Source organism: Wickerhamiella sorbophila (genome assembly GCF_002251995.1).
Source record: "Wickerhamiella sorbophila strain DS02 chromosome Unknown contig2, whole genome shotgun sequence".
In the NCBI taxonomy this organism is placed as follows: Eukaryota; Fungi; Ascomycota; class Dipodascomycetes; order Dipodascales; family Trichomonascaceae; genus Wickerhamiella; species Wickerhamiella sorbophila.
Window position 1 is genome coordinate 1,509,704 of NW_020194005.1, and position 11,177 is coordinate 1,520,880.

Here is an 11,177-nt window from a genome sequence, read left to right on the forward strand (position 1 = left end):
TGTATTTAAATAACACGGCAATTGCTGCCTTGGATTTTTGTTTTTAACATTAGGAAAGGTCAGGAATATCGAAATGGAAAAACCCAGCATTCGTTGCAGTCAACGGCAGATACTCTGGTTCGTTGATTGTGCCTTTTTGGGCTTCGATATCTGACGAGTCCGGTGCTTCTGAAGTCACCTCGCTCAGCCCAGAACCTCGGATGCCGCGAGCTAAGGCAACCTGATGAACGGCGGGAGCTTGTCGGCCCTTGATTCCTCCAAAGCCACAGTTCACCAATGCACGACGGGCCCACGGGGACAAGATACCCGCAAAGTGGAATTCAATGTCACGGTTAGCATACTTGGTAAGCTCATTGTAAACGTCAAGAATGATGTTGACAGCAGTGAGGTCAATATGAGGGGTGGCAGAAAGGTCAAACACTACGGCTCGAAGAATCGGGCGAGTATCAACGAAGTTGGGGTCGAATTTACGATGACGGGGGCCATGATCGTTCCAGGGGCGATCACCAAGTTTGACAGGTTTACTGAGGTCGATATCACGACGAGTCTGTTTTCGAATATACTCGGTCAAAGTGTCCATTTGGCGAGATGCGTTAGGGTATGTCAAACTTTCAGTAGGTCGAAATACAAAGACACCAGGTGGAGGCGGGATCACGATGATATCTTTGTTGATTGCCTTCCGATTCAGAGGCACCCATTTTGATCCGAACTGGTGAACTGGTTGTGGCACTTCTCCAGCGGCTTTTTGGGGTCCATTGTAATTGGTGTGGAGCTCAGCAATTTGGAGGCTGCTGCAAACAGGCTCAATGTCACTGTCACTGAAGCCACTCTCAACACTGTTCTGGCGGCACTCGGCAACCTTCTTATCAACACTGTCACCATCTTCCGACTTCCCGTCAAGGACCTCAGTGTTTGCAATGGTAGGGTTGTTGACACGTATATACTGAACTCGGCCAAGGAACTGACCACTGGGGAAAGAAACGCGCAACAAAAGCCAAACCAAGGAAGCAGCAGCAGCAAAGTAGACGCCTGCCTCAATACTTACAAAGACACACAGTAGAATATCCCCCAAGAAAATAACACATTCGATTGGTGAAATGAGCCAAATTTTCCAGGTGTTGCGCCAGCTTGAAATAAGATCAATAACGGCATGGATGATAACAGCAGCCAATGCAGCATTAGAGATATAAAAGAAAGCTTCAGTCAAGGCATAGATAGCAATCAAGACAACGATACCTGTGAAAATACCCGCCAGCGGAGTACGAACACCACACTTTGACTTGAGAGCGGTACGGGAAAAAGATCCTGTGGCAGGATAGGCCGAAAAGAAGTGGCCGACTAAATTGGTAACACCAATAGCAATAAGCTCCTGGTTAGGATTAATGCGATAATCGTTGATGCGACCGAAAGACTTGGCGATAGAGATATGCTCCAGCAGAAGAATGACAGTGGCAATGGGTAATTCGGATGCCATGTCAGAGGCCATATCAGCCGACAAAGAATGAATACCCACATCTTGGAGACCACGAGGGACATCCTTGACAATAGAAATTGGGAATTTACCAGATTTCTTGTGCGGGTGGCAAACGGCCCACGAGATGACGGTGGAGAAAATAATAATCGTCGCAGTTCGTAGAGTGGAAAGGTAGAAGTAAACCTTCTTGCGACGGGGGTCTCTTTTGGCTAAGAATTCGAACAGATACTTGAAGAAGTAGAGCAAGAACAAGCAAACGAGTCCAAATGCACAGTTGAGGTTAGACGAACCCAAGTGCTTGAAACTGTTGATAACCACCTCGTACGAAGCAGCACGAGTATTAAAAAGTTTGTTGATACCCATTAAATTCGGCACTTGTCCCACCACAATAGTGAAAGCAGAACCTGAGATGAAACCCAGGATGGCCGGCATCGACAAATAATCGAGTAAAAAGCCCAGGCGCAGCAAGCCGATTCCAGCGGTGATGCCGCCACAGAGTAGAGCAAGCCCGGTAGCGATTAGGGGCGCATCGTCGGTCGTGTATTTACCGTTGCTCTTTTCGATTACACGGTGAACAACTCTATAGACCTCTGCAGACATAACAGCAACAGGGCCGATTGTAACATCCTTAGAGGTAGCGAATATGCAGTAAAGAATCACGCCAACAAAAGAAGAATACAAGCCATACTGGACGGGCAAACCAGCAATTTGAGCGTAGGACATACTTTGCGGAACAACAACAACGCCAACAGTGAGACCTGCCGTCAAATCTGCGACAAGCCAAGTGTAATTGTAGCGGTAGATCCACTGCACGATCGGGAAAAGAGACAGAACATACTCTTTCACTTTTATCCAAGGGTCTTTGAAGGCGTCTCGAGCAGCGTCTACGACGGTCACCGTTTCCTCGGTGTACTCGTCAATGACTCGAGGCGGTTCTTCAAACTCTTCTTCGTATGTGGCCCTCATTATATTTCAATAATAAGCTTTCACTTATGCGTGGGGCGTATACGAAAATGCACAGAGTTTGCGATCGGAAACCTCAAGTTTTTCAATTTCCGGGAGGTTTTTATTGAAGCTATGGTTACAAGTCACGTGAATTTTCGTATACCAGTTTTCTGCAGGTTCATGCAACAATTTCTAATTCATGCACCATGTAACCATAGACGACTCGCCGACCGTACAGGTAAACACGTGCTGTAGGCCGCCTTCAAGACGAGCTACAGTACAATTCACTCTCAATGTTTAAATTTATTCTGGTTTCATTTCACCTGACGGTTATTGGGTCACTCCACGACGGATCGAAGGTGGCAACCCATCGTTTCCGCTGTCCAGCATGATAATATGCCTTCAGTGCTCGGTCCAGCTTGCAAGGCATCGCCCTTACCCCGAGCATGAGGTTCAATATTGCTAGATGACCTCAATAGGTGTGTGTTGGCCTATAAAGGGTTATTTTCTACGGGAAAGTACTTGGATTTGAGGAATCTGACGCTTAATGCTGGGGCGCTTATAGTTCGAAATACAGCAAAGAGACTTTCACGCCTTGCCCCGATACACATTATTTATTTCTCTGACCTCCAGCATCGTCTACCAGTTGGGTTAGGGTGTCTAGGAGGCAGTTCGGAGAAAAAGATGAAATCAAGCAAAAAGGTGGAGGACAGCTAATCAAGGCGTTTATAGAATGATAGTATTGAAAACGCTAGATATGCTTAAGAAGAGCTGATGTTTCAGCTTTATTATTGGCAATTTACTCTGCAGAGTGTCCCTCCGCATCTCATGGCACAGTTGCACTCCCTGTCTAGGTTACGTAGGTCAGATAGCTATCCTAAACACCTATATGATATCGTTGAAATTTAGACTACAGCAGCGTCGGCGGCTTCGATCCAACCCGTGGCCCTCTCTACGGCTCTTTGCCATTGGTGGAAGCCTTGACGACGCTGTTCAGCACTTGAGTGGGGGGTGAACCGTGACATGGATCCCTCCGATAGCGAGTGACGCATTGTGACGTCGGCGAGATCTTTCCAAACACCTACAGCCAAGCCAGCCATAATTCCTGCCCCCAATGCAGTAACTTCCTTCATCGCCGGTCGAACAATGTTGACACCCAGAATGTCCGCCTGAAGTTGCATGATCACATCACTTGAAGTCAAACCACCATCCACGCTCAAAATGCGGTCTCTGGTCATATTAGAAACACCTCCCTGTATTTCGTTCTCGTACTCCATGAGCTGGAAGATTGCTCGAGTTTGGAAACACACTGCTTCTATGGCTGAACGGACGATGTGAGCACGGTTTGTGTACGAGGTAATGCCCACGATTGTTCCCCGGGCATCTGCCCGCCAATAGGGCGAAAAAAGACCACTGAAAGCAGTTACAAAGTACACTCCAGCCGAATTGGGCACGCTCTCTATAAGATCACCCACCTGCTCACTGGTCTCAATCATACCCAGATTGTTCTTGAGCCACTTGATAGCGCTACCGCACACAGCAACAGAACCTTCTAACGCGTAGGTTGGAGGCTGGCCAGGGAGCTGGTAGGCAATAGTAGTTAATAAACCATTTTTAGAAAACACCGGAGTCTCTCCGGTATTATAGTGCAAGAAACAACCTGTTCCATAAGTGTTCTTAGCGTCGCCCTTGTTGAAGCCCATGTGTCCTACCAAAGCCGAGCTTTGATCACCAACGCAACCGGAAATAGGCGTTCCATGCAAATCGTCGCCAGGGGCGTGGTATTTTCCGTACACCTCGCTTGAGGGCTTAATTTCGGGTAAGATAAGCTTTTCGAAACCAAAGAACTCGATCAAACGCTCGTCGTAGCGCATCTCCTTTAAATTTAACAGCATCGAGCGACTGGCGTTTGAAGCATCTGTGATATGGGTTGCACCTCCACTCAAAGCGTAAATCAGCCACGAGTCGACGGTGCCGAAGCACAGCTCACCTTCGTTGTAGACACGGCGAGCGTTCTCATTATGGTCCAACAGCCAGCGAACTTTTAATGCAGCGAAATAAGCGTTCAAATGTAGTCCGCAAATATCCTGTACTTGGTCTGCACCGGGCAGTTTTCGCATCTCCTCGACCAGCGGTTCGGTGCGGGTGTCCGACCATACAATAGCGTTAGCCACAGGCTCTCCTGTGCGACGATCCCATAACACAGAAGTTTCGCGCTGATTAGCGATGCCAATGGCTTTCACTCGGCTTGCAGGTATATTCTTGGCCGCAAGCTGATGGCCAACGTTCATTAGACAGGTCCGACATGCTTCAACAAGCTGCTTGGGGTCTTGCTCTATCCAACCTGGATTGGGAGTGATTTGTGTGAGCTCAAACTGATAGGCCGCAACAGGAAGCGTATAGCTATTGAAAACAACCGCCCTAGCCGAAGTTGTGCCTTGATCTATAGCTACAACCAGTGAATCCTCCATGACTAAGTCAAGTTGACCCTCACCTTCGGGTTTTCTGGAGACACCCCAGGTTCGTGCAGGGGTACAACTGTGTTTTGGTGGAATTAGCGCAGCGGTGCATGAAGGCGTGAAAGCTTGGCAAACCGTCGGCATTTGCAGAGATAAGCGCCCACCAGAACGATTTGTGCAGCCACATAGCTAGTCTGGTAAAAATCAAATAAATATACAATCTAATCACTGTCAAAATTTTCGTCAAAAAGACCGCCCACTGTGGGGCCGTTCCACTCCGGCATCAACATCTGCAAGGTCAGGGAGTCTACGCTGTTTTCAATGCGGGTGACATAGTGTTCTAGTGCTTGCTGAGTCTCATTAGAAAGAGGTTCCGACATTTGGCCTGTGCGAATGAATGCACAGATCCGCTCTAAACGGTTGGTGACCGACTGGGCGGCATCCAGATCGCTCGGAGCACGTTCGGCTTCCCCAGCAGGCTGTATGGACGGCACAGATGCCAGCGACGCAGCTGTACCAAAGCTACTGCCACGCTGCTGGGATGGCATCGGTGGGGGAGGCGATGAGGGTATGCTGGGAGGCATGGACACCACCAGTGGCTCGGCTTCGGGCATCACGCTTTCGCTGCGTGACTTGAGCGTGCCAGGATAGATGATATAGATTAACTCGGGCATTTCGATTCCTTTCAGCTTAATTTCACCCAGTTCTTGCACATTATATCCACAAGCAGACAAAGTCGCGCATTGACGGCGCGCTTCGTCGTCGGCTGGGCTCTCACACTCAGTTTTCAGCATATTCAGCAAATCAGCAGAAACTGCAATTTGGCCCCCAGCTGCCGCTGCACTAATACGCGCTGTCTTGTTCACCATAGGTCCAAAGTAATCCATACGACGCGTTACTGCGTCCAGCTCGTGTACGGCCCGACCACAATGAATGCCCATGCGAACGCTCAAGCCTCGGTACAGTAACCTGCCATCAGGGGAATATACAGGTGCGCATTCTGGATGTGCCAGGAGCTCAGTTGGCCAGTCAACGTCCAAAAGCTGCTGCTGTGCAGTTAAACACCACAGCAAGGCGTCGACAGCAGTATGGAACGAGATAATGAACGCATCACCTTCCATCTTGACTTCGTAACCACCCATGGCCCTAAAAGAGCGCCGCATCATGTTCTGGTGAATCTTGTTGGCCGCCTCCATTACATCAGGAAGCATTTCCCACAAAACAGTTGAATGCCGAATATCTGTAAACACCATGGTAATTTCGCCCTGAGGAGGCGTTGTCTCTGCAATTCGAGCAAGTATAGGGTCTTCCGGTAGAGCAAGACGGCGACGCTTATCGATCATAGCAATATTCATTTCTCTCACATCGTCAGTCTGAACTCTTGTACGGCCGTAGACCATAACCATCAGCTGCTTGATTTTATCTCGGCCGTAGGCCAAAGCGAAATCTCTCAATTTTAGCGCAGCAAGCATGGGATCACGAGCCTCTGTCCTGGCCAGGTCCGCAGCAGTTTCATAGGACATGACATCCCAGAGCTCGCTGGAAGCGATGATAACAGTATCAGCGGTATCCTCCAGGGTATACTCATAAATATTTGGCGCTGCTGACGTCAATACACCCTCCGAATACGCTCCAATCACAGGATTGTGGGGGATTTTTCCATTGATCAGATCCTGGCACATGATGCCTCCACCAGTCCGCATCATATCCACGCTAAAATCGGATTGGAGTTTGACTGGCTCAGAAAGAATAGCGAACTGGCCATTTGCTTTCGCTATAATAACACGTGCACCGCCAGTTGACGCAATATAGACACTTCGGTCTTTGATATAAACCAGTGTTGCACCTGTGCAGCTCTCCTGGTCTTGAACAGTGAGATTTTGGGCAGCCGCACTGTACTGCCCAACAAAGCTATGTGACACTTCTTCCTTGGTAGCCATCGAGGCATTACCAATTTCACGATGAGCAGTCAAGAAAGCCCTACGCAAACAGTCAGATACAGTGTCTTCCTTTCCCCGGCGCTCAAGCTCCTGCTTCACAACGGGTGCAATGAGCTCCTGAGTTATTTTGGAGATGCGGTTACCACGGTTTTCGGCAAGGAAGCCGTCAAACATTCCAGCTAACATTTCGTCCTTGTTACCCCTGAATGAGTCAATCATCAAGTCGTTGATACTGAGGGCTGCGCCATCAGCGAGATAATCCGCAACACCAAAGCGACCGAAAGAAAAGTCACTACCATACGTACGCACACGGCAGTTTTCTGACTGATCAGGAAGCGCAGAGGTGGTCAGTGTCACATCCATCAAGCCAAGAATCTGCAAATTGGGTAACACACAGAAACTTGTGTAGTCTTCCTCATTACTTCGTTGATTGGGGGGGCGCATAATTTCGAGACGACGGTTAGATGACAAGTTGAGCAGTCGAAGCCGTTTGTTCCATCTCCAATTCCACTCAAATGTCCAGTTAGACACGTTGTATCGCAAATTGTTGCAAGCCACATCGAGTGTCTCGAGTTCCGTCACCTTCGACAGCTCCGCTGGTAAGGTATGCAGTTTGTTGGAATTGATATACAAACTCTTCAGACTGCGGGCATTCGAAAAGTCCTCTTGAGAAAGTGTTGAAACTCTGTTACCAGAAAGACTGAGTTCTTTCAGATGAGGCATGTGCACCAGTGTTCCGCTAGGGATCTCTGTGATTTCATTGTAGCTCAGATTCAAAACTCGAAGCTCTGTACAGAACGACAATTCTTCGAAACAATCATCACCTAAGCGGTTATCTGCCAAGTAGAGCTCTTCGAGACTAGGTGGCTCTCCAAATGATGATGCAAAGGTGTCTGATGCCTGCAGTAGCGTGGTAGTGCTCTCGTCTTCAGCATAAGGGGACCCATGTTTATCAGTGGAAGATGGGTCCAGAGACAGGTTGCTAACAGCAGAACCTCTTCGCGATTCATCCATTCCTTTTGAGTCGAAACTCCGATGTGAAGAAACAGGGAAAAGGCTTGTAGGCGAAAGAATCTCGCGGCTGGGGGTAGATGAAGAGTCCAAATCGTGTAAACTGAACGAGGGAAGCGATTCGAGCAAGTTAGACGATAGATTAAGAACACGCAAGCGACGAAGCTCACGCGCAGCCTGGGGCAGCGTTTTGAAATTGTTGGCATGCAAGTCCAAGACCTCTAGCTGAGGCAAGTAGTAAAGATCGTTGGGTAGAATATTCAAGGAGTTGCTCGATAGATAAAGTTTTCGGAGTCTTTTGAGCCTTTTGATGGACTGAGGCAACCGCGACAATTTGTTTTTACTGAGATCGACGATTTCCAGGTTCGGAATACATGTGAACAGTTCCTCGGGCACAGACACAAGCAACGAACACTCCAAGTTGATCACCGAAACACTATCCATTTGAACATTGGGAACTAAACGGATTGAGCGACTATAGGACAAGTCAATCTTTCGCAGGTGGGCAAGTTTGTTGTGCGCACGAGGTTTTACACCAAGCAGAGGCGAACCCATTGGTGTCGTGGCTGCAGCCATACTGGAATTCCGATGCTTATTCTCAATACGAGTATTATGAGAAACGTCGAGAGTGTGCAGTTTGGGCTGGAAGAGAGCGCTAATGTCACCCACATGATTGTAGCGAAGATCAAGATCAGTCAAGTTCGGAAGAGGACCCAAATTCTCTGGTATTCCTTCGATTTTATTATTGGCAAGACTCAGTCTCTCGAGAGCATGGAAAGATTCAAGGTGCAGTGGTAGTTCTGTCAGTTTGTTGTAGCTGAGATCAAGGTCAAGCAACGTGGTGATACGAAAAGGGAAACTCGTAAGAGAATTTGTGCCCAAATAGAGTAAGCGGAGTTCCACAGATTCCAAAGAAGGAGGGAGCTCATTGAGGTTGTTACCTCTTAAGTTGAGGGCTCGAAGATGTGGTAGCTTCTTGAAGTCCACATCAAGAGTTGAGAGTCCATTGCGAGAAAGATCTAGATGGGTCAACGTAGTGAGATAAGGCAAAAATGAAACATTCATAAGGTTGCCGAAGTTGCAGCGTTCGGCTTTGAATACCTTGATTCTTCGTAAACTGGACCAATACTTTTCAGTCACGTGAAGACCCATTGATTGCGAAATGTCCAAGACTTCAACCCAATCAGCCGTTTCAGCAACATACGACGGCATTGTCAACAGGTCCTGTTTCCTCAGGACCACACGATCAGGGCGTTTGTGAAGCGAGCTAACAACGCTCTCCGAAGGCGGGATCAAAGGGTGGTCTGTTAGGATGATCTTACCCAAGCTTGTAAGGTTCTTTCGACAAATATCAAGCCAAGGATCACGCTCCGTATACCCCACTCTAGTGAGCTGGTTTTTTATAAACTCAAATGGTCTAGCATTGAGAGGAAGCACAGCGACTTTGTCTGGGAGTAAGGCCACCAGATGGAACCGGTCGATATCTGGAATAAAAAACTTTCTGGCAGCAAGGTGAAGTAGATCATTAACGCTCATTTCGAGAGGCCCTGCGACAGTACCAAAAGATCCATCTGCACGATAAATACGCAAAAATAGTGTCTGACCCTTTATCGACGAGACAGAGAGAGGCATTTCAGGGTGCCGCAACGTCTCATCACTTGGGCGCGTAGGAATTTCTGCTAGTTTAGCGTCTTGCGAGTGATGCAATTGATTCTGAGTGGCAAGTTTAGAGAGTGGATCATAGCTCACAGAGTATGTTGACGATAGCAAACCATCCTTGTGATTCTCAATTGTATTGTTGGAGGATCGTGAAGACCTTGGATTGGAAAGAGAAGTTCCTGGAGAAGTTCCAGAAGTTGAATTCATACGTCTCGAGTTCAAATTACTCGAATTACTGGATACTGAAGGCCGCGAAAGCTTCCGCTCGCGTGGGAACTCGGTAAAGAACAGGTCCACATGACGAGACCCCCATAACGGTGCAATTTCAGGGCTCGACTTGCCTGGTTCGGGGTCTCTGCTCCCAATGAATCTTGACAGCAGTGTTCTACGATGCTTGGAGCGAGGCTTGCGAGAGCAAGAGCAAACAGGTTCGGCGGGCACTACCACATCAGGCGGTATATCGCTTGTGCTCCGCCTTGGCGCGGGTGGTGAGTGCGGCACATCATACAACGGCGGCACCCCAGCAGAGCTTGTGGAGCTGCTGGCGGTGGAATTATGCCGTAGCTTGTTGCGTCTTCGGCTCGAAGATCCTTCGTCGGCTGCGGGCACCATTAGTCACTTGTCGTCTACTACCCACACGATGACCCTTTTCTAACTAACGGCGGGCTGCAGCTGGATGCAGACGGCAGAGGGGGGAAAAAATGGGTGGGCAGGAAAGTTAGGGTAGCCGTAAGAGTGGTTAAGGAATAGAGCGACTAACTGGCTAGTTTTTTATGTACTACTTTTTCGATACATCCGGATAAACGTCGAACCTGCGCTGAGAGGATACGGGGATCGATTGTCTGACATCGGCAATTGCAGCGGGGTCCAAAGTTGCATAAACAATACACTCATCTTCGGCAGCTTCTGTTAGCACGGCCCCCCAGGGATCGACTGCCTGCGAATGACCGTAGGCATGGTACGACGACGACATGTCGCGAGCCGGCGAATCCACGAGCACAAACACCTGGTTATCGACAGCTCTCGAGCGAGCGAGCAGTTGCCAGTGCAGGGGGCCGGTGGTTGTGTTGAAGGCGCCTGGGTAGATCATGGCAAAGGCACCACGCCGAGCGGCCCGAGCTGCCAATTCCGGGAACCTGATGTCATAGCAGATGCCCAAACCAACTTTGCCGTAGCCTTCAAGATCGATCAGGGTTTCTGTATTTCCAGGAGAAAGAATATCAGACTCTTTGAACCGGATCTTACCGGGGACGTCAATGTCGAACAGGTGGATCTTTCGGTGTTTGCCAAGCAGCTGGCCAGAGGGGCTGTAGCTGACACTTGTGTTGTAGTACTTGTCGCCGTCCTTCTCAGGAATTGAGCCACCAATCAGAAAGACGCCTGTCGACTTTGCCAAATCAGCCAAGAACTCACTGGTTTCGCCAGTAGGCACCTCTTCTGCGTACTCGGGGAAGGCAGTCACCGCGTAGGGCGAGTTCCAGCATTCAGGCAACACAACTAGCTTGGCACCATGAGAAGCCGCTTCACTAACTTTCGCCTTGGCATGAGCTAAATTAGCCGCCTTATCGGCTCCTACCTTCAATTGAACCAACGCTACTTTGAGGGGTTGACGCAGCATCGTGATAAGATAAGCGTTGAGTTGGGGGAAGGAAATAATAATATCCAAATACAAAAGCCGCTAAATAATAA

The 11,177-nt window shown here is 48.8% G+C and overlaps 4 protein-coding genes across 4 annotated transcripts; all 4 read right to left on the reverse strand.

Moving 5' to 3' along the window:
* Window positions 1-49: 49 nt before the first annotated feature.
* Window positions 50-2,440, reverse strand: B9G98_04140 (Sulfate permease 2; the record flags this gene model as incomplete). The annotated part of the gene is made up of 1 exon (XM_024810697.1): window positions 50-2,440. The coding sequence occupies one exon, from the start codon at window positions 2,438-2,440 to the stop codon at window positions 50-52; it is 2,391 nt and encodes a 796-aa protein (XP_024666465.1).
* Window positions 2,441-3,324: 884 nt separating this feature from the next.
* Window positions 3,325-4,890, reverse strand: B9G98_04141 (Glycerol kinase; the record flags this gene model as incomplete). The annotated part of the gene is made up of 1 exon (XM_024810698.1): window positions 3,325-4,890. The coding sequence occupies one exon, from the start codon at window positions 4,888-4,890 to the stop codon at window positions 3,325-3,327; it is 1,566 nt and encodes a 521-aa protein (XP_024666466.1).
* Window positions 4,891-5,099: 209 nt separating this feature from the next.
* On the reverse strand, window positions 5,100-10,100 carry B9G98_04142 (Adenylate cyclase; the record flags this gene model as incomplete). The annotated part of the gene is made up of 1 exon (XM_024810699.1): window positions 5,100-10,100. One exon carries the CDS (start codon window positions 10,098-10,100, stop codon window positions 5,100-5,102), a length of 5,001 nt encoding a protein of 1,666 aa, XP_024666467.1.
* Window positions 10,101-10,266: 166 nt separating this feature from the next.
* B9G98_04143 (putative hydrolase NIT3) lies at window positions 10,267-11,106 on the reverse strand (the record flags this gene model as incomplete). The annotated part of the gene is made up of 1 exon (XM_024810700.1): window positions 10,267-11,106. One exon carries the CDS (start codon window positions 11,104-11,106, stop codon window positions 10,267-10,269), a length of 840 nt encoding a protein of 279 aa, XP_024666468.1.
* Between the last annotated feature and the right edge of the window lie 71 nt (window positions 11,107-11,177).